The sequence below is a fragment of the Hemitrygon akajei genome, chromosome 13 (assembly GCF_048418815.1).
Source record: "Hemitrygon akajei chromosome 13, sHemAka1.3, whole genome shotgun sequence".
In the NCBI taxonomy this organism is placed as follows: Eukaryota; Metazoa; Chordata; class Chondrichthyes; order Myliobatiformes; family Dasyatidae; genus Hemitrygon; species Hemitrygon akajei.
In genome coordinates this window covers 39,349,446-39,373,379 of record NC_133136.1, presented here as the reverse complement: position 1 = coordinate 39,373,379, position 23,934 = coordinate 39,349,446, and the positions used below count along the sequence as shown (strand labels likewise).

The 23,934-nt window shown below is 40.9% G+C and overlaps 1 protein-coding gene across 1 annotated transcript in view; it reads left to right on the top strand.

Moving 5' to 3' along the window:
• Positions 1–9,774: 9,774 nt before the first annotated feature.
• The window catches only part of LOC140738148 (transmembrane protease serine 9-like), a 48,528-nt gene continuing 34,368 nt past the window's right edge, over positions 9,775–23,934 (top strand). The window contains exons 1-5 of the mRNA XM_073065292.1: positions 9,775–9,849; positions 11,843–12,002; positions 13,043–13,196; positions 14,188–14,457; positions 15,819–15,960. Coding sequence (XP_072921393.1) covers positions 9,798–9,849; positions 11,843–12,002; positions 13,043–13,196; positions 14,188–14,457; positions 15,819–15,960 — 778 coding nt within the window. The 5' untranslated portion in view covers positions 9,775–9,797. The remainder of the gene's footprint in view (positions 9,850–11,842; positions 12,003–13,042; positions 13,197–14,187; positions 14,458–15,818; positions 15,961–23,934) is intronic.

Sequence of the window (23,934 nt, the reverse complement as noted above, 5' to 3'; positions counted from 1 at the left end):
ACCTCTGCCTGATGTGATTAAGTGTTCTTTGTCAAGTACGTTTACCTCTGTTTTAGGTGATTAAGTGGCCTTTGTCTCGGACTATTGTTACGTACCCTGTAACTGGGTGTCAGACCAGCAGAGAAAGAAATATCCGTTGGAGTCTGGTGGTACCAAAACTAAAGGTGTTTATTAGTAAACTACACAATACAGTATCAAAAATGCTAAAACACATATAACACAGGTTAGCAATAATAAACCTAAAAGTGTAGGAATAATAATAAGCAATAATAAACAAGCTCTATCAATGTCTAGGGGTAAGTGAATTGTCAGAGAAGAGTATAAAGTTCAATTCAGTTCATGCGTGCTGAGGTAGTTATGGCTGTTGTGTTGTAATCGTTGGAGAGAGAGAGAGAGAGAGAGAGAGCAAGAGATTAGGCAGCTGCAGCAGGCAAACCTGTTGCTTTCTTAATCCGTCGTATCGTTGTGGTCATTCAGCTATGAACCCTCCGTCCTTCAGCTAGACCGTTCTTCTGTGGTGGACTCGTCACTCTGGCATGAGTGGACACACACACAAGACCCCATTGGCCCTGCTGTAACACTGTGAGTTTTACTGACCGATCTCCTGGTTCGGTCTCCGAAGCCCCCACCTTTCTTGTGGGTTCACAACACTCAGTCAGTGTCCACTGGTGTGTCTGAAGGGTGTCTCTCCACACCTGTCTTTTATCCCTACTAACGGAGTCTCAGCTATCCATCAACTCTGAATGACTATTGTTACGTAACCCCGTAACCAGGTAACTTACCAGCAAAGATAGCGGGATCAGCTGAGTCGGATGCTACTATTTTCAAACGTTTTATTTAAAAAGGGGCACAAGCGTATGGTTAATACAAAACATTCAGATCATATACATTGTCAAAACTCAATCTAAAATACCGGTGTAACAATAATCAATCAGAAATAAGCTCTATAGTTGTCTAGGGGTAATACTGAGTCCAATTGAAATATAAAGAGTCACTCAGAAGTTTGCAGGCTTTTCCCTTTTGGGAACCGCTGGGGTTTTCACGTTGTAGAGAGAGAGAAATGATTTAGAAAAGATAAACACTTGCCCGTTGTCCTTACAGAGCAAATCCTTGGAATCAGGGGAGTAGGCTTCCCCGTTGTTATTTAAAAGCAGTCTTCCGTTGGTTCTAGCCACAGATTCACCATTTGGAATCTAACGCACGTGGCTTCCCGCTCCCACGGGAATCGGTATCGTGCTTCCTTGGTGTCTCCTTGGTGCGTCTGAGGGTTTCCCCCCCTCAGACCCTCCTTTATCTTCTTCATGGGATCGCAGGTGTCAATCAAGGTTGCAGGTAATGCGATCTCTCTCTCAACCAGCCCACTTTGCCCGAAGGCTTTTCACGTGGTCTCCATGAGACAATAGTCAATGTCGCCTTTATTCTGCTTCTTGGGAGAACGTGGTTTTCCGCACGTCTCCCTCTCTCTCTCCCATTTTCCTGTGTCTATTCAGCACGTCTCTCTCCCTCTTGGGTCAGTTGACCCCCCCTCGACTAGGGCTCTTGCGATTCTCACAAAGGAGGGGGCCGAGGGCATAACACTATGTCCATCAAATCAGGCCACTCCTGCTGTCTCATGAGGAATGTTAACAAGCAAAGTAAAGTCCTTGTAGTGAAAAGGTAAATAATCCAGGAAGAGTCAAAATACAATAAATCAACAGTCTCATCTGTAGCAGATGTTCTTGCCTGTGTTTCATCTCTCTCTCTCATGAGCAGCATAGCAACAGCAATAGTTCATAGTTCTCGGGGGTTTGGGAATGGTTAACTCTGCACCCAGTCAGACAAAGATGGTATAAAAAAGTCTGTATCTCTGTCCTTAGACAGGGATACATCAAGTGTCTGACTCTCTGTGGGTGCAGATGGAATATTCTCTCTCGTAGCTTGCTACTAATAAAGGCAGAAAAGTATCAACTGTGGTACTTGTTTCATTACATCGGGTTGATCACCGTTGACATGAGGGTTTTATAAACTTTATTCTCAATTCATTTTGACTTTTGAATCATCTAGGACTTAGCTTTTCCCTTGCTTAGAAGTAAAAGCAGCATTCAGAATGTTGTTGACCAGAACGTGGAAGAGGCCAGCATGACGGCCGGTGACTTACTCCTCAGGCGGCCCACTGAGTGACCTGGCTTCGAGACTTTTACTAAGGCTGACAATCTTGTAGCTAAATATTTTATATCATTTTTTTCGCGTGCACAGCTTATCTTCTTTGGATTTGGAAAAATGAAACTATCTCCTTTGGAAATAGTACATCAATTGCTAATTGCAAATATTCAGATTGTAAGCTTGGATTTACTCAAGCTAAGTATTGCATTAAAATATTTATAAACTGGAAAATAATGCTAGGTTTTTTTGTAACAGGACATTGGTAGGTAAGCATCGGGCACAGAGATGAAGAGAGTTGGTTATTATGGTTATTCACACTGCTACGCACCCCGTAACTGGGTCACTTACCAGCAAAGATAGAGAGGTCCGTTGAAGTCTGATGGTACTATTTTTAACAGTATTTATTGATAAAAATACACAAAAATAATATCAATGCAAACATACAGATAATATACGTCGTCAATACTAAATCTAAAAGCGCGGGTGTAATAATAATCAATAAGAAATAGCTCTATCGTTGTCTAGGGGATAATGTATTGTCCGATGGAAATATAAAAGTTACTTTAGTTCATTCAGGCTGCAGCCTTTGGTTGGAGTCAAGAGAGAGAGAGATTTTGGAACTTGCCAGATTATCCTTTTTTATGATGTTGATCCTTCGAAATGTCGTGGGTGTTCTTTTCCTTTTAGCTAAGCCGTTCTTCCGTGGTCAGTCCTGCCAATCCCAGGCAACGGGAAAGGACGCACGCGGGCCCCACTGGCTGTCACTATTAAACGCTGTCACGGGATTTCTAGCGTTTCTCCTGGTGCGTCTAAAGGGGTTGTTCCCCAGACCCTCTTTTATCCTTACTCACAGGGTGTCAGGTATCAGTCAGGTTGGGATGATGCAATCCCTCAACCAGCCCCCTCTGATCATTCCCTGAGGGCTTCAATGAATAGTACAGTACTCAATACACAATTCCGTCTCCAAGAGACAATGGCCGTTATCCATGGCTTTGTATCGCGGAGGCCAGGACACATTCCAAACGTCTCTCTCTCATTTCCTGGATCTCCTGACCTGAATTAATAGCGATCTTGCGATTCTCACAAAGAGGGGGGCTACTTTGTACCCTTCGGCCCCTCAGAGTTGTGGCACTTTCGTAACAACACTAACACGAGCTTTGAGCACGGAGAAGTTGCACTGACCACACTCAGTAAAACAACAAAAGGTTTCGGAACTACACGCATCTCACAAACCTGAGCAGGCAATGCGGTGCCCATGGAGTTGCTTTTTACTTTCTAGATTTGAGAATTTTAAGTAGTTTTATTTCATTTTTATCTTGGGCTCTGGTAAATAGAAGACCTAGCCATTGTTCCTGTAGATCTATACAAATAACAGACATGTTCCTGGAACAAATGATGATGTCAGTCATTGACTGAAACACTGATGATTAATTTCAGTTAATACAACCAGTTCATTGCATCGAAGTTGCAGAACATTCATGTGTCAAGTAAACATACAAGTAACCTGCTTTTCTTTCCTTTGATAAAACCACAAAAAGCTTCAGAGGAGACCCACGTAAAATTTTACACAAATCATTAGTCAAAAGTTCACTGTGAATACTTACAGCTAAAGCTCCGCAGCCATTTTAAGAGTGTGATCTATCTGACAGATGTTTCTCTGATCTCTGTTCAACTCCGTCCTTGTAAGGGGACCCCTCCTCAGTTCCTGTGCACTGGAGGCATCTGTAGGACACTGAATTGGAACCAGCACTGGCAATTAGTTCTGGTCTCTCTCACTCAACCTGGGTTCAATTCTGCCACTGCCTGTAAGGAGTTTGTACATTCTCTCTGGGGCCGCGTGTGTTTCCTCCAGGTACTCTGGTATCCTCCCACAGTCCAGAGGTATACTGGTTGGTAGGCTAACTGGTCATTGTAAGTTGCCCCTTGATGAGGCTAGTGTTGAATTGGGGGTTGCTGGGCAGAGCAGCACGAGGGGTTGAGAGGGCCTATTCTGTGCTGTCCCTCAATAACTCCATAAACAAACAAATAAATGTTTGTTATTGACACAAACTACACACCTCATTGTATGTTTTGCTGTTTCGCTGTACATCTAACAAATAAAGCTAATCTAAAACTTTATCATCGGCTTGGAAAGTTTTAATCTAACTTCACTGTGATTCATTATTAATACCCTAAAAAAAATGTAAGATTTTAGTTACTTAGGTTACATGTCTAAGAGATTCCTGCTTAGACTGGAAGAAAGACAACTGAATTATTTAGAATGTAAAAAATGCTCTGATCAGAATTGTGAGAGTGAAAATCTAAGAGTTGTGAATTGGGGCCTAGCCAATCCCTCCCAGCTCATCCCTGAGTATAGAAAATATAATGTATAATGATAATTGTGATTTGCTTATTAAAAATAACTTTGTGATTCTGTCTAAAATAGAAATGTTAAACTAAAAGTGTTAACACGCTATATTTGAATTTGAAGACTTAACGTGATATGGGATGAAAATCTACGGGTCATAATTCTACCGTTTTGCTCGTGAGGATGTGGACTGTATATCCTGGAGCAGAACCTTCATTCTGTTGGAAATATTGGTGAGTCTGCCACAATACCAAACATCTCCCAGCGGTGTAACAGATGAAACCCTATGTGACAGGAAATGTGGTAAGCCAACCCTCCTCATCTTTCCTGATCTATGTGGAGCTGTTAAAATTCTTGCTGCAGCTTGGTTGTCCCGTTTCTTTCTTCCATTTTCGAGCTGGATAGGCTCCTACTTGTTTCCATTCATTCACTGAGGTCAGAGCATTGGGGAGGGTTTAGATAGGAAGTAGACACATTTTTTGAAAGATCAAGGAATTGAGAGCTATGACTGTTTGACCAAAGAGAGGAGGGGAAACCTGTGGAAGATCACTCATAATGACATTAACTGGTAGGGCAGGCAGGTTTGATGGGCCGAATGTCCGGCTCCCACTTCCATTTGCTTAAATTCTTATGACCTGTTGTACTGTACAACCTCTGAAGTGCCTGAAGAATATATCCTCAGGGCTGCCTTTAATTTTGATCCACACACCACACTTTGCTTGCAACAATGAAAACAAACGGTTCAGATATATGTATTACCTCACTACCACCCCAGCTGAACCCTCCGATATCCCTAATTTTGTGAAAGAGTCCATATAACAGTCAGTACAGGGTAAATGGAAATTTCTTTCAATTCAATATGGATAATTGATGCCATTGTCTTTAGTCCTTGTTGTGATCTCTATCCCTGATCTTGAATTCCATTCCTCACACTAGCAATTGTTTGAACTGTTTGCTTCCTTGGTGCTGGGTTCAACTGTGATACATTTTTCTGATCAGTTATTTCTTTACTAATCTGCTGATTTCCATTCTGAAACATCATCACTTCCATTTTGGAGTTGCTCTGCAGCAGAAAAATGCCAAAATGCTCAGCAGATCAGTCAGCATTTGGGGAATTAAAAATTCTACTTACTTCTCTGAGTGTTTCGTTGTACACTGCATGTTTACTCATTCCCTCAATATTGCCAATGTGTTCCACAGCCAAGCTCTAAAACCTTTGACTTTATGCCTTAATTTTTGAAAATCTACCCTTCTTTCTTGTTTTAAGACCACATCAGTGTGTGTGTGTGTGTGTGTGTGTGTGTGTGTGTGTGTGTGTGTGAGAGAGAGAGAGAGAGAGAGTGAGTGAGGATGAGTCAGACAGATGGAGAGGAGCCAGAGATGAAGAGAGAGAGAAAGATAGGGAGAGAATGAATGTGTGAGAGAGGGAGGCAGAGTGAGATAGAGAGTGAGAGAGAGGAAGGGAGATGAAGAAAGGAGAGGGAGATGGAGAGAAAGAGAGAGAAAGAGCTAAAGTTGCAGTTTGTTACCACTGCAACCAATTGTTACCGGTTACCACTGATTCTTGCATTCAGAATATAAAGGTCTCCACTGTCCAAGTAAAAGAGAATTTCATTTTCCTTAGTCTTCATAGATAAAACAGACAGACAGACAGACAGACATACTTTATTGATCCTGAGGGAAATTTGGTTTTGTTACAGTCGCACCAACCAAGAATAGTGTAGAAATATAGCAATATAAAACCATAAATAATTAAATAATAAGTAAATAATGCCACGTGGAAATTAGTCCAGGACCAGCCTATTGGCTCAGGGTGTCTGACACTCCGAGGGAGGAGTTGTAAAGTTTGATGATGACGCTCAGTGTTACATCTCGGTGGAATGAGTCTCTGGATGAACGTACTCCTGTGCCTAACCAGTACATTATGGAGTGGATGGGAGACATTGTCCAAGATGGCATGCAACTTGGACAGCATCCTCTTTTCAGACACCACCGTCAGAGAGTCCAGTTCCACCCCCACAACATCACTGGCTTTACAAATGAGTTTGTTGATTCTGTTGGTGTCTGCTACGCTCAGCCTGCTGCCCCAGCACAAAACAGCAAACATGATAGCACTGGCCACCACAGACTCGTAAAAAATTGTCTGACAGATGTTAAAGGACCTCAGTCTCCTCAGGAAATAGAGACGGCTCTGACCCTTCTTGTAGACAGCCTCAGTGTTCTTTGACCAGTCCAGTTTATTGTCAATTTGTATCCCCAGGTATTTGTAATCCTCCATCATGTCCACACTGACCAATACATTTTCATAAAGGTTTATACATGCAAAGCCAAATTAGGAAAATCTGCAGGTTAGGATAATAACTTGCATTGCCAGTGGAGTATGTTTTATTCCATCATGCTGACCGTCTCCTTTGCTTTGTTCAGAAAGAATATGTAAACTACTTTCAGTTAAGATTATCAGGAAATCCAAGGCCTGGATGATTTGTGAACCCAATCCAGTGGAAGGTAATGCCAACTGGAGGGCATTAAAGGGTCTAAAGTTTAAAGGGGGGATTTTAAAGGAGATTTACGAGGCAAGTCTTTTTCAACATCACAGTATGTGCCTGGAACACTCTTCCAGGGGAGGTGATGGGAGTAGATATTATAGCAATGTTTCGGAGCCATTTGGACAGAGACATGAACAGGCAGACAATGAACAGATGTGGACCATGTGCAAGCAGATGTACAGTGTAAAATGGCACCATGAACAGCACAGACTTAGTGGCCTGAGGACTTTGCTATTCTGCTCTATATTCTGTGTAAGGATCATGGTCATGAGAAAATTGTAGAAAGCCATTGACTTTTAAAGAGGATTTGAAAGTATCATTTTAGATAGTACGAAGAGCAGAAAACTGAAAGGATAACGGAATGGCAGATGGTGATGTGGAAACAATCTGGTATCATTCAGGACAGGTGTCAAGAACATTTCTGCACATTTTGTGAGATCATGCAAATAGTACAGGGACTGTGCTAAGGAGTGGGCAGCTATCAACAAAATGATAGTCTGGATGAGTAAAATGGCTTCACTGTATTTAAGCAATTTATAATCAGATTTAAAAGATACTTTTCATCCTTTAATAATATAAAGTTTCAAAACTTCTATACCCAGACCTTGCCTACCGCAGTCGTAAGGATATAGTAGCTAGCATTTCAGTTGGTGGACTACAATTCATAGAGTTTATTATTGATTGGAGGCATGAGTCTGAATCCCATCCTGGCAGCTAGAGAGTTTACGCTGCTAAAGTTATTGTAAAATGACAGTTGCCTTCAGCTCTGTTGACCATAAAGTTGTGAAATTTCCACCACAAACCACTCTAGTTCACTAATATCCTTTAAGCAAAAGTGATCTGGCATCATTACCTGTTTGGGCCTGCTTGGGAGCCCACACAACTGACAGAGTTGATTTGTAATTGCCTCTTGAGGTGGGCTGGGTAAGAGGGCAGTTAGGAATGGACACAATCCCAGTTTTCCCAACGATAGTCACACTCTGTCCATCTCACTTAATCCATTTATCAGTTTATCCAGCTTTATTACATTTCTCTAATCCTTCTAAACTCACCGGGCTACAGAAATTTTTGGAATGATAGCAAAAAAGAACTTGCATGTGTTTTTCATATTTCAAATTAAAGACATTCCAAAGTGTTTTATAGTATTGCTCAGACACCAACTGAACTCTGCTATTCTTCTCTGAATAGGGCCATTGTCATTTTTATGTCAACTTGAGGAGCTTAGTTTAACATCTCTTCCAAAAGTTGACGCCATCAACAAGAGAACCCTTCATTTCTATTGCTCTGGACTGTTGGCCTGGTTTACTGACCCCAGGTTGATTTACCAGTGAGTGAGAATGATTATATGAATTGGATTTTATCAGTTTAGATCCTGATCCTCTCCACAAGGGTACAATTTCCAGGATCTGATGTTGGACGGTGGTCAGAAACAGGAAATCTGAAGAGATTCCATGTTATAGCTATTCATTGGCATCAGTCCAATTACACTGGACCACATTTTTTTTCAAAAGTGTTGTCTCCTCAGAATTTATTTTTGTTTATGATAGGCTGCTTGAAGGTGAACACAATATAATTTTAGACTAGCATAATGTAGGAATTTGGAGAAACAAGAAATTAACTTTTATTGAATATAATGCATTTAATTGCATAATGGTGCTGATGCTTTGTAATAGTTAACTAAGCTAAAAATGTTTTGTGGATGTGTTTCGTTAAAGTGCCCAACAATAATCAGCCAGTTGCCCAGATACCATTTCTCAATGACCTGGTGAAAACTCACTGTGTTTGTCATTGACAGCACCAGGATTCGCAGGGAAGAAGTCTAAATGGGAATGCTGAAAATGAATCTTTAGTGACATGTTGCACTTCATGGTTCTGTATGCTTGAAGCACGTTGTCAACCAGCTATTCATAGTTTGGTGCTCTGTAGTTGCCAACATTCTTAAGTGATTTCCATGTGATGTTCTCTAGTCCCACTAGAAGTTCTTCAAATTGTCTGTCACTGATGACCTGTTTGATTAGTGGACCAACAAAAATACCTTCCTTAATCTTGGCATCAGTTAATCTGTCTTGAATAATGAATTGAATTAACAAATATAGGCAATTTCCATAAAAATGGTGCATGATAGGGAAATTTCATTATGATTTTCATGATCAGCAGCCCAAAATCCGTAAGATGCACCCTGAAGTATTCAGGAACCAAAATTTTTGATATCTGGTGTTATTGTCCCTTTCATTCCAACAGTCCTATCCACAACCACCATCTCAGTCATGGATTCCCATTTGCTCTTTACAATCTTCACAGACCCATGAACAAATGGATGCCATCTATATTAATCCAGTGTAATAATATTATTTGGAATTGAATTGTCAATATTTGAAAGTAAATGCAATAAAGTGGCATATTCAAATGATGTTTCTCAAATTTAATGGTTTTTTAAGACATCATTTAGTATGCATTCACATAGAATCTAAACAAAGATGTCCTGCATGTTATCAGGTTAATCAATGAAATGTAAGGAGATAGACATCAAAATGAAAAGCAAACCCTCAGTGAAACCCACAATATTTGCCGAAAATTTCTGGTTCACTTTGACACTGTCATGTGACTTTCCATAACTGATATGGATCCAGATTAGAAAAATCAGCAAATCTTCATGTTTATTGGTGGTTGGGGGTGGGGGGGGTCACTAAAATAAATAAACCACTTCCCTCTAAGTTTATTATAAATTAAGCAAAAACTTTAGTGTGATCACAGAAGAAACAATGATGTACAATCTGCTTGTTTTGTCCATTGTCATCTTCCTAGCTCCGGCGTGTAAGTAGCAAAATAAGGAATATTTAAACATGTTACATTCATGAAAGTTTTTATTTTAATTATAACTAATTTATGATGCACATCATAAGCATAATTTGTGATAATCAATGCAAATTTTCAGTGATAGATATATTAATATTTATCTTCTATATATGCCAATAGATTCTATTTCATTGTATTTCCTTGTAATTTTATTTCTTATTTGGAGAGGACAAATATATAAAATGTGGTTACAAAATTTCAATGAGCAACATGTCAAGCAGCATCTATGGAGGGAAGAAAATTGTAGAAGTGTCAGCTTACTGTTTCTCCAGCCTGTGGCATCTGCTGTCTCTTGTTTCCCCTTGCTCTACTATCATTTTTTCTTGCAAATCTACTAGATAATATTACATTTTTAACTAAGTATTATTATCCTGAGGATTAATGAGAAGTTGTTGGATTTAATTCTGTTGAGTAGAATTCCAAGTGGTAGCCATGGGCCCAAGCTATGCCTGCCTCTTCATAGGCTTTGTCGAACAGTTTATGTTTGAATCCTTCCCCGGTTATACTCCTCACCTCTTCCTTCACTACATTGATGACTGCATTTGCGCTGCCTCATCACCATTGCACTTATCAACATTATCAACTTTGCCTCTAACTTCCACCCCCCCCCTTAAATTCACTTGGTTCATTTGACACCTTCCTCCCTTTTCTTGATTCATCTGTCTCCATCTCTGGAGGCAGACTGTCAACCAAAATCTTTTACAAACCTACTGATTTCCATGGTTATCTAGATTATACCTCTTCCCATCTTATCTCCTGTAAAAATGCAGTTTCCCTTTCTCAGTTTCTTTGCCTTCGATGCATCTATTCCCAGGATATGGCTTTCCATTCCAGACATCAGATGTATCCTCCTTCTTTAAAGATGAGTTTTTCCTCCCTCTACTATTGATGCTTTCCCCCATTTCCCATACATTTATGCTCAGCCCATCTTCCCTCTGCGGTAATAGTGATAGAGTTCCTCTTGTCCTTGCCTACTCGCCCATTGGCCTTCACATCCAACACATTATCCTCTGCAATGTACACCATCTGTAAAGGAAACCTACCACTAATCATATCTTTACCTAACCCCCATGCCCTGCTTTCTGCTTCCTTATTCGACAAAACAAGGTGCAGCAGGCATCATACGGAGATGCTTTTGGTTGAAAGATCTTCAGGCCCAAAATGGGGCTCAATATTTTATGTGTATAACATCAAAGAACAACTCTATATTTACAATGTATGGACCATACTTTCTGTGAAACTTCACACCTCCCGACTTGCATGCACATCACAGACATTGGATTTTAATGAATTTTTATCAATATTGTCTTGTTTGGGATTCACAGCTTTTAGGAACTCATTGTTCAGAGATGCACTCCAAATTAAATCCACAATACATATTCAGATATGAAGAATTGTAGCCAAAGTTGTCTACTAAATGCAAATGTACTAATCCCCAAATTCCTTCTAACACCTTCGACACATCTATTCCCGGGATGCGGTTTTGGGTTTCTCTCCCTCTACTATTGATGCTCCCGTCACCTGAATCTCCTCCATTTCCTGTACATCTACACTCACCCCATCTTCCCTCTGCCATAATAGTGATAGAGTTCCTCTTGTCCTTGCCTACTCGCCCATCAGCCTCTGCATCCAACACATTATCCTCCGCAATGTACACCATCTGTAAAGGAAACCTACCATTAATCATATCTTTACCTCCCCCCACCCCCCTGATTTCTACAGCAATCGATCCAGTGCCATATTGGGCTGAGTCCATTACTCTCTGCACCTTCTTACACTCTTGTACAATCGAATTGCTGTGCAAGGCCATGGTACATCTACTCTAGGGTTATCCCTGTCAAGGGTAATTAAAGATGGCTAATAATTGCTGGCATTGTCAGTGATGTTCACAACCTGTGTGTGAATAAACATGTATGTGAAATAAAATGTCAGTATCTTCTATATATTGCAGATCCCGGAGCTGAAATTATTGGAGGTCATGAAGTTAAACCGCATTCAAGACCTTATATGGTATCTCTCCAACAACTTAGCTGGAACCGTTCGTATGGTCACTATTGCGGAGGTGCTTTGATCAGACCAAACTGGGTACTAACTGCGGCACATTGTGAAAAGTAAGCTATGTGGTGTATGAGTGAAAAAGATATTTTGTGATTAACATACAAGTGCTTAGCTCCCAATCCTAGCTTTCATAAAATAATTCCTTTTACACTGTTGTCACATTTCATTAATATGTGTATCACCGTATTATTGGCATTTAGTTTTATTAGCAAGTGTCAGTTTGAATGGTCAGATATATACTCAGTGGCCACATTATTAGGTACCTCCTGTAGCTATTAAAGTGGCCACTGAGTGTCTGTTCATGGTCTTCTCCTGCTGTAGCCCGTCTACCTCAAGGATTGACATACTGTGAGTTCCGAGATGCTCTTCTGAACACCACTGTTGTAACACGTGGTTATTTGAGTTACTGTCGACTTCCTATCTGCTTGAACCAGTCTGGCCATTCTCATCTACCCTCTCTCACCAACAAAGCGTTTTTGCCGACAGAACTTCTACTCACTGGATGCTTTTTCTTCTTTATCACACCATTCTCTGTAAAAGCTAGAGAATGTTTTACGTGAAAATCCCAGGAGACCAGCAGATACTCAAACCACCCTGTCTGGCACCAACAACCATTCCACGGTCAAATTCACTTAGATCACATTTCTTACCCATTCTGATATTTAGTCTGAACAACAACTGAATCTCTTGACCATGTCTGCATGGCTTTTATGGACTGAGTTGCTGCCACATGATTGGCTGATTAGATATTTGCATTGATGGCAGGTGTACAGGTGTACCTAATAAAGAGTTAACTGAATGTGTGATACCAGGTCCACAACTAGACTTTAGCACTCTAGGTAAGCGTAGGAGTGATTTACAATGAGCTTGTCTGATGAACACTTTGAAACAATTTCAATCAGGAGTATAGTCTTGGCCCTTGCTTGGACACTGATTGGCTTTTGGAATTCGCACATTAACTGCCAAATATAATGTTGCTGAATTGTATATTTCCATAAAGTTTACTATTTGTTTGTTGCCTTCCTGATGAATTTCTGTAAACTACTTTTTAAGCAAAGTGTAATTAATTATCTTGATTTTCGATTGGTAACAGAACAATTGCATCAGGCCAGGTTCTTCTAGCAGTTCTTGGGGATCATTCTCTTTCAAAGCATGAGACAAGTGAACAAAGACTGCGCATTATCAAACAGATTCCCAATAAAAATTACAACAATAGGACCATGAAAGATGATATCATGCTGCTGCAGGTATGAATTTTTTTCTCATTCTTACAGTGTTTAAAATCTTTAATTTGCTTATTAGCAATGTTTACTTTACTGAACAACAACTGTTGAATGGCTTTTGTGACTTGGATGAGAATTATTGATTGTGGAGAATATTAGTATTGGCAATGATCCTTCCCATCCGTCCAACAGTCTCCTTGATTCCCTTCCGTCAGGCAGGTGGTTCTATAGAAATACGACAAGAACTGTGAGGATGAGAAACAGCTTCTTCCCCTAGGCTGTAACATGACTGAACTCCCTGCCACCACCCAGGTCTCATCAATTATGAAGCGCCAGTAGCTCGTACTCATTACTTTTTAACTATGCAACTTATTAATTGTTAATTTAATTGTGGTCATATTACTTCATGTGTTATGGGTATGAGGTACAGTATATGTACAGTGTTGTGACCTTGTTCAGGAGGAAGGTTGTTTCGTTTGGCTGAATACATGTGTACGATTGAATGACAATAAATTGAATTTGAACTTGAGCTATCTAAGCCTGGGCAATATCACAGTTAACCTTGTCCTTGACATATAAAGGGTTAGTAAGTTAATTGGGTGGCTGGAAGAGCCTGTTGCTGTGTTGTATCTTTAAACTAAATTAAATATAAACTTTAATTAAAAGTGTGACAGCTGCTAAGTCTGACTTATTGGAGTTTCATCATTAACAAAGAAAGAGTTAGAGTGAAGAACCTTCACAGTAGGATCAGTGCTTTATGATCATCATCCACACCACAATTTTCATGACAAGTTATCGATTCCATCATATGAAATGTAATTGATATTTAATTTTATTGGTCACTTTTAGTTGAGTCTCTGTCTCTTTGATCATCTGGAAAAAAAGAAAGAATTCTGGAAAACAAGATATTTAAATAGATAAACTAACAAATCTCTTCAGGATTAAAGAGATCATTCAAGATATTCTTCACTTTTCGGATCACAAATATGTGAATTCAGTGTTTTTGCGTCAACAGCTCGAGACTGATGCAAAAATCAACCAGTATGTGAAAGTACTCAACCTTCCCAAAGGAGGAATCACCGACATGAAATCTGGAACAAGGTGCACCGTGGCAGGATGGGGAGAAACAAAAATAAACAATTACTCTGACACACTTCAAGAGGTGAAGGTCGAAGTAATTGATCGCCAAACATGCAACAGCATGGATTATTACAATCATAGACCTGAAATAACCCAGGACATGATCTGTGTTGGTGACAGCAAGGGCAGAGGAGATTCATGTCAGGTGAATATGATGTTTAGCCGTGTTATCAGTAACATTTCTATCAAGTTATTGGATTAAGTATAAAAACCCCAGTGATTCACTGGGGCCTTCTGTAGATTGAAACTTTCCACCCTTCCTCAGTGTTATTGTGACTGACTCTTACCTGCTTTCTGAAGGGCTGCTCAGTTGCATTAAAAAGTCTTCAGAATGTGGTCCAGCATTACCTTAGAGAAGCTAAGGGAAACTAGATTAGACATAAATGCTACACTTACAGGCAATGTCCACATCCCAAGCTGGATTAAAAAAAATAATAATCAGATAAATAAATGAGTATGTGTTGATTATGGAGGAACCATTTTCCCGCATTTTCTAGAATCTCATATCCAGGCCCTGAATTTAGATGTCAACATAACTTACTATGATTTCTCTACCAATAAACTTTGTCTACCGTCAGTGTGATGATGAAATGGGCAGATGCAAGATAACAGAAGCAATCCAGAGAAATGTAATGTATTGACATGTCTAAAATGTAAAGAGAATTTATTTGAAATCATGTCAATTTGAAAATAAGGATCATGCTAGATCTAGTGCTCTGTCTGATCCTAACATCCAGTTGGGGACAGAGTGGATCAGTCTGTCTGACACTCTGTACCCATGAGGTGCCCTGTGAGACAGGCCAGGCTCGGGATGCCGAGCAGAAACAGGAATTGGATCCTGAGGATTTGCCTCCATGAATATCCTGACCACCTTCAACAGCTCACAGTGAAAAATGTCAGAGATGATTAAAAACTATACAAGCATATTTAATAAAAATTGTTTAAAGACAACTGAAAATAGCAAATAATTAAAAAGGTTAAAATAAAGTAAATTTAATAGACCATTTCCCGTTATTTAGTTGTTTCACAGATCAGTGACTCCATTCAGTGAAGGAGGTTACTGTTCTTGTGTCAGCTAGTCTTGCTTAAAAGCAGGGGGTCGGGTACAAAGTGAATCTGGCCAGATGCACGAGCTGGGTTCAGTGGAGAGTTGAGTGGCTGAGTGGAGGGACAGCTACACCAGCATTTGACATCTGTTTCATTCTGAACTTCCACATTCCACCAGAATTTGAAGTCAAACTGAACTACAGATTACAGATGGCTGACGGTTTTCTACACAATGGCTAATTTAGGAATAAACTCAGTCCAGGCCATGGGAAACATTCCATGAAAAGACTCTTTGTGAGTCCAGTTACCTACATTTACTCCTAAAGTAAACTCACACCTCCTCGGTACAGCTGGGCACGGATAATGAATTGTGATGTGATGTCAAACTGACAGTTTGCAGTCTGTCACTTTAGCTAATTCTGCTCAATTGTCACCTTCATCTTTTTCTCTCTCTTCCAGGGTGATTCAGGCGGCCCTTTGATATGCGACAAAATGTATACTGGGATCGTGTCCTTTGGCAAAGGATGTGCAATTGCCAAAAAGCCTGGGGTGTACACTTTACTAACAAAGAAATATATTGATTGGATTCGGGATACAATTGGTTGACCGCTGAAGAATGCTGAAGAGCTGTACTGAGTTATCACAATCCTGCTTCACTCTGCTTTACTTACACTGATGCTCAGTTAATTGGCCTAGAGGGCCGGCTTGCCTCTATCCTTACCTTTTCTGTTTTGCATAAAATGTTACTGCAAAGTGCAATAAAAAACAATAATTATCAAATTCCTTGCCTTGTGAAATCCCTGTCCACTGATGTAAGTTATGAAAGTGAACTGAACCACATGTAGGTGACATTTTAGACTAGCAGCAGTGACTTGCTTTGCACCATAGAGATGTCGATAGTGGAGGCAATCAGATTGTGAGATCATTAGGATTTGCATTAAAATATCACAGATTGATGGTGGAGTAGCTTTATAGAGGTTGTTGCAACTTCATGGACAGAAGGGGCTGCCCGGTGCTGTGAAGTTCCTTGTTCTATCAAGTAAATATTTAACTTTGGAACTGAATGCTCCTCTTGTACTACCAATGATCGAATGAGATTTACAGGAAGATGTTGTTTCCTGCTTCTCATTGCTAACTGTCACAACTCCAACAGTGACCTCAGGTCAGCTGCAGGGTCATCAGCCGGGACCACCACTCATTGATATTTCTCTCCCTTAGTCCTGGTCCATCTCCCGGTGGCACAGCAGTGACACGGGCCTCCCTGTCACCGCCTGCAGCTTCCAGTGGGGTTAGTTGGTCCCTCAATTATGTCCTTCCTCCTCAGCCACAGTCAAAAGCTGTCCTTTTCTGCCTCTTCAGCGAGCTCTCTGGTGGCCCTCCTGAGCCTCATTCCTGTCACTGCCCTATCACAGGGTAACCTTGTCAGGGTAGATGATTGCCTCATGTCTTACACTCAGCTGCTAGGACTGAGTACTTCAGCCTCTTCCGCTCATGGGCAGCCTCCACTCCTTCCTCCCATGGGACGGTTAACTCAATGAGAACCTCTGCACTGTGAGATGGAGCAGCTGCTCTCAATTTATCAATTGTCTCAGCGTAATTTGCCTAAATAACAGAAGCCTAATGTCTCCATGATATCCAGATGCCTCATTAGTTGAACGATTATCTCAGCCTTCCAAATGTTTCACAGAATGGTATAAAAAGTATAAGAAACTTTGCAATTCCCAAGCTGCAAATACCTTATTTGTGGAACCTAATTACTGGATTTCACGATTCAATAATGACAAATCAATCCATGCTGAATTGTACAATGATAATTCAAATTCATTTATCTGGCTTTATTTTTGTCAGGAGGAAATTGCACTCATTTCTTGCTACCTCACCTATAATATTCATAATCCTGTTAACATCTGACAGTCAGACTGTTCATTTAATTGGATTTGGATTGGTTTATTGTTGTCAAATGTACTGAGGTGCAGTGAAAAGCTTGTACTGCATACTGTTCATACAGATCAAATCATTACACACGGCATTGCGATAGAACATGGTAAAGCAAGAACAGAGTGCAGAATAAAGTGAAACAATTACAGGGAAAGGCAGTGTAGGTAAAGATATAAGGTGCAAGATCGTAACAAAGTGAACTCTGAGGTCAAGTGTCTGTCTCCTTGTACTGGAGAAACATTTAATAGCCTTATAACATCAGGGTAGAAAATGTCCTTGAGCCTGGTGCTACATGCTATCAGCCTTATTAAACCTCTGCCTGATGATAACTTTAATTATGCTGGCTGGTTTACTGAGGTAGCGAGAAGTATGGAGAGTCCATGGAGGAGAGTCTAGTTGCTGTGGTAGAGTCATAGAGAAGTACAGCACAGAAACAAGGCCTTTGGCCGATCTAGTCCATGCAGAAACCATTTAAGCTACCTAGTCCCATTGAGCTGAACTGTGACCATAGTCCTCCATACCCCTACCATCCATGTACTTATCCAATCTTCTCTGAAACGTTGGAATGGAGCTCTCATGCACCACTGATGCTGACAGCTCATTCCACACAAGTGTTCCCTTGCATTTCTTGTTCTCCATGAGCACCTCATGTGTTCCTACTTGCCTATACCTGCTAAGCACCTCCTTTTTCTCTCAAAACCAGGGCCTCAACATCTCTTGAAAACCAAGGTTCCCTACACTTATTATCCTTACATTTTATTCTGACAGGCGCAGACAAGCTTTTTTAACTCTCAATTTTGTTTTTGAAGGCCTCTCACTTTCCAAATACACCTTTGCCTGAAAACAGCCTGACCCAATCCACACTCACCACATCATTTCTGATTCCATCAAAATTGGCCTTTTTCTAATTTGGAATCTCAGCCTGTGCACTAGACCTATCTTTTAGCATATTTACTTAGAAATGTGGTCACTGGATTCAAAGTGTTCCCCTACAGAACCTTTTGTCACCTGCCCTGTCTCATCCCTAATAGCAGATTCAGCATTGTACACTCTCTCATTGGCACTTCTATGTACTGATGGAGGAAACTTTTCAGAGCACGTTTGACAAACTCTATCCAATCTCGTCATTTTACAGTATGTGATTCCCAATCACTATCTGGAAAGCTAAAATCACCAACTATAACAACCTTATGTTTCTTGCAACAGTCTGTGATCTCTTTACAAGTTTGTTCCTCTAAATCCCTCGGACTGTTGGGTGATCTATAATATCACCATTAATGTGGTCATACCTTTCTTAATTCTCAGTTCCACCCATAAGGGATCACTAGTCGAGTTCTGCAGTCTGTCCTGATGGGCCACCGTCGTGACATTTTCCCTGACTGATAATGCCACCCCTCCTCCTTTCATCCCTCCTGCTCCCTCACATCTAAAACAACAGAACCCCGTAATATTGAGATGCCAGTCCTGCCTCTCCTACAACCAAGTATCACTAATGGCAACAACAGCATAATTCCATGTGTTGATCCAGGCCCTGAGCTCATCCACCTTTCCTATGATACTTCTTGCATTGAAATATACACAGCTCAGGACACTGGTCACACCCTGCTCAATCTTTGATTTCTGACTTTGTCTGAGGTCTACACTAGACTAGAGCCCTATCCAGGACTGCATAAAGTGCACAAAACGGTGCAGGTATTACAATAAATAACAAACAGGACAATTGGGCAAGGTGTCAGTCCAGGCTCTGGGTATTGAGAAGTCTGATAGCTTGGGGGAAGAAACTGTTACATAGTCTGGTTGTGAGAGCCCGAATGCTTCGGTGCCTTTTCCCAGATCGCAGGAAGGAGAAGAGATTGTATGAGGGGTGTGTGGGGTCCTTCATAATGCTGTTTGCTTTGCGGATGCAGTGTGTAGTGTACATGTCCGTAATGGCGGAAAGAGAGACCCCGATGATCTTCTCTGCTGACCTCACTATCCACTGCAGGGTCTTGCGATCCAAGATGGTGCAATTTCCAAACCAGGCAGTGATGCAGTTGCTCAGGATGCTCTCAATACAATCCCTGTAGAATGTGATGAGGATGGGGAGTGAGAGATGGACTTTCCTCAGCCTTCGCAGAAAGTAGAGATGCTGCTGGGCTTTCTTTGCTATGGAGCTGGTGTTGAGGGACCAGGTGAGATTCTCCACCAGGTGAACACCAAGAAATTTGGTGCTCTTAACGATATCTGCTGAGGAGCCGTTGACGTTCAGCGGGAACATCAGTTTCCCGAAAACCAATTTCTCAGAGCTGAAGGAACTTTCGATAGTTCTCCTTTCACGTGTTCACCATACATGGATGCAGCGTGGAGTTATGTTACCAAAGCAGCAATCCACAGTGCTGGACCTGAGTTCAGCACAGTAGCTGTGGAATTTACAATGTAGTCTTCACAATGATGGCTCTGATCTCTAATGTCTTATGGAGAAAAAAATGTCTGCCATACTTACCTGCTCTACTTGTGAATTCAGACTCAGATCCATTCCACACTGTTTAGTTGACTCATAAATGTCCTCTGTTGTGGCCTAACAAGTGATGCGATTACTATTACTCTTGTCAAAGCTCTCTCAAGGCCGGTTAGGGATGGGCAATAAAGCTGTCCCTGCCAAAAACACCTTTATCCTAAAAACAACCCATTCAATAAGTAAAAATAATCTAACACATTTTAGAAAGTTACTGCCCAGAGTCCATTTTGTAACTGCCCAGTTAGGTGTCATGGTGTTGGCAGTGTGTTCCTTTCAGTAGTCGTGCTTAAATCAACCAAGTAGGGTGACAGACTTGTAGTTGCACTGTGACTGTTCAACAATGATCATAGTTTCACCTGAAAGTTCCAACATGCATTGCCATTGGGTTTGTGTAAATAGTGAAATCTGTTGTTGCTCTTCCTGTGATTTGGTACGTGCCTCAAGATGGGGAAAAGCAGGTTCATCAATATGAACAGCACATGGAAGTAACTGGTTTAATGGAAAAGTATTCCACCAGGAAGTGATTATTTCCTTTACCTTCTCCATTAGATAATTTCTGCCCTGAAAAACAAAAGCTATTTGAAGCCACTTTTTGGCCAGGAACAATGTTTCAATAAACTATCCATAAATTATAATTTGTTGATCGAGTGCACCATTCTGCACATTTCATTTAGATCTCTTATTTATTATTCCACATAGCTGAGCATTGTCAAATGAGTTTTACTTGCATTGAACTACATACATGTATACAACATATAAAACCGTGTAATGTATAGAGAAACGAGATAACTTTTGTTCGAATCAGGGTGTAAATCTCATAGCACGCGATAACTTATGAAGGTAGGGATAAAATCTACACATGAATCACACATACATAACAAACTGAAGTGCATTAATATAAAATATTGTAAGGTATGGAACTGATTTACCAGTGACACTTTGAATATGAAGTGACAAGGTGTTCAGAACCTTATGGCATGAAGAATGAAACTGTTTCTCATCTTGACCATTCTTGTTTTCATGCATCATAGTTTCCTACCTGATGGTAGAAAGTCAGAGAGGACGCTGGATGGATGTATGGGAGCTCTCATAATGCTACGGGATCACGAATGCGTCGCTCCTGATAAATGACCCAGTTGATGGTAGGGAGACCCCTATGACCCTCTCAGCAGATCTCACATTCCTTTGTAGGGACTTCCGGTCCGATGCTCAACAGCTCCTATTCCAGATGGAGATGTATCTTGTCAGGAAGCTCTCAATGGTGCTCCTGTAAAATGTAGTTCAGATGTGGATTGGGAGCCTTGCTTGCCTCAATCTTCTTAGGAATTGCAGACGTTGCTCTGCCTTCTTGTTCAGGGAGGTGATATTAAGGGACCAGGTGAGGTATTCCGTAATGTGAACTCCCTGGAACTTGGTGCATTTAACTCTCTCCACAACGGAGCAATGTATTCGCAGAGGGCAATGGTTCATCTGCACCTTCCAGAAGTCCACAATCATTTCCTTTGTATTCTCCACATTCAGGCTTAGATTGTTCTTCTCACACCAATCCATCAGCCACTCCACTTCCTCCCCATACTCTGTCTTGTCATTGTTCCTGATAAGGCCAGCCAGTGCTGTGTGTTCAAATTCAGCAATTGGCTCTTTGAGTTTAATCCATCAGTTTTAGGACCATTTCCATGAGCTCACTCCCTTCTCAATCCTCCTATCAGGATGAACATTCACAGGCCTTCCCTGTTGGTGCTACACTCTACCTGTATTATAAAACTGGTACACAGTGATTACTGTGTTTATTGTACAGTTTTTCAGGAAAGAGGAGGGAAACCCCTCTGGAGTTGCCACAAATAGACATCTCCTATCTTGAAGAAGATCACGGTTATGTTGTCAACAAAAGCAAAACCCTCTAGCATGTTCTTCCCTTCCCAGAAACGAAAGATGTTATTAATTTGTACCAGATATTCTTCACTATCATGTTTTAATTCTTCATTGGAATTTTATCAGCTGTCAATGCCTCCTTTTATCAATGGCAGAAAGACCCTTTCATTCTCTGGGCAGCTGGAACACAGTAATAATTGCAGCAGATAATATTGTTGTGAGATGGACTCAAGAAAGCTTTCAAAGTGCTCCCTCAAGTGGCCACCCTCTCAGAATCAGAATCAGGTTTAATATCACCAGCATAGGTTGGGAAATTTTTTGTCTTTGTGACAGCAGTACAAATGAATACAGAAGAAAGGAGGAAAAAAACATGAATTACAGTAAATATAAATAGTGCAAAAATAAAAATATAAATAGTGATGAGATGTTCTTCATGGGTTCAATGTCCATTCAGAAATTGGATTGCAGACGAGATGAAGCTGTTCTTGAATTGTTGAGTGTGTGCCTTCAGGCTCCTGTACCTCCTTCCTGATGGTCGCAATGAGAACAGGGCATGTCCTGGGTGATGGATGCCACCTGATGAGGCATCGCTCCTTGAGATGGAGGCTCGTACCCATGATGGAGCTGACTAATTATACAACTCTCTGCAGGTGATTGCGATCCTGTGCAGTCCCATGCAGCCAGTTAGACTGCTCTCCACGGTACCTCTGTAGAAATTTGCAAGTGTCTTTGGCGACATACCAAATCTCATCAAACTCCTAATGAAATATAGCCACTGTTGTGCTTTCAGGCTTTAGGAGTAGTTGTTCCCATCATGCAACACTGCACTTGGTTCCAGCTTTGACATCGGCGCCTGATTTAGGAAGTTCCAATGTTGACACGTACTTGTTCAGAACAGTTTCACGGGCCAACTGTTCAAATTAACAGACAAAACAGACTGGATTATAAGTATTACCACTGGCTACATTCTATATGTTTGCACGGTGGATTCATATATTATGATGATGTTTTCTACACAACTTAGATCCACAATCAACTCTGTTAGGTTTCTATCTATTTACTCAGTGTACAAGAAACTTAATTTCCGATCAGTCACTGTGCATCTACCTGCCAAGGATGCCTTTGTCATTATGATGATATAAAGCTGGATATTTATCAAAAATAGAAATGCAGTGAACTTTAATTCCACTTCTAAAATTACACCAAGACTACCTTTACAATGAGTAGATGGAGAGACTAACAATAAATAAATAAATGTAAAATATTACCAGAATTCATGGTTTTCTCTGAGCATTATGTTGACGACTGATCCTTCCTCGGCAGGCAACAAGGGCAGGGATCTGACTTCTCTTCCTGACTCCACCAAGATCCATGGGCACAAAACATTTGAACTAGACAAGGAGCTCAATGCAGGTGCCCTGTCTGGCATGTGCCAGGACTCTGCAGTAATGATGATGCAGCCACTGCCAGTGTTCACTCTTATTGCTCAATAAAACCTACAGGAAGTTTATGACTTTAGTGCCTGTGTAGCCAATAACAAACATTGAGAAACAGCAGTCAATACCCAGTTTAACTTCATCAGCTGCCATCTTGCCCAATGCAATCAAACTGAAGGCACATGAACCAATGTAAACCTTAAATATTTATGAAGTCATCACCATAAAATATCCTGAAATTTTACTGACTTTGGTTTGGTACTTGAGGATTCAAAGTTCAAGTTCAGTTTGTTGTTATTTAAACAACAACAGACGCTGGAGGAGCCTTCCTGAAGATAAATCCAAGGAAGCCGACGGGTCCAGATGGTGTCCCAGGACGGGTTCTCCAGGCCTGTGCAAGGGAGCTAGCTGGACTGTTTGCTGACATCTTCAACTGCTCCCTGCTTCAGTCTAAGATCCCTTCGTGTTTTAAGAAGGCAACGATAATCCCGGTGCCGAAGAAAAGCAAGGTGACATGCCTGAATGACTATCGACATGTGGCTCTGACATCAATTGCTATGAAGTGCTTTGAGCAATTGGTTATGGCACACATCAACCATAGCCTACGGGTCAACCTCGACATTTTGCAATTCGCCTACCAGAGCAACAGGTCAACGGCAGGTGCCATCTCTCTGGCACTACATTCCTCCTTAGAACACCTGGAGAATAAAGACACATATGTCAGGCTCCTTTTCATTGACTACAGCTCTGCCTTCAATACCATCATTCCAAATGAACTGATTCCTAAGCTCCAGAACCTGGGTCTTAGAACTCAGCTCTGCAGCTGGATCTT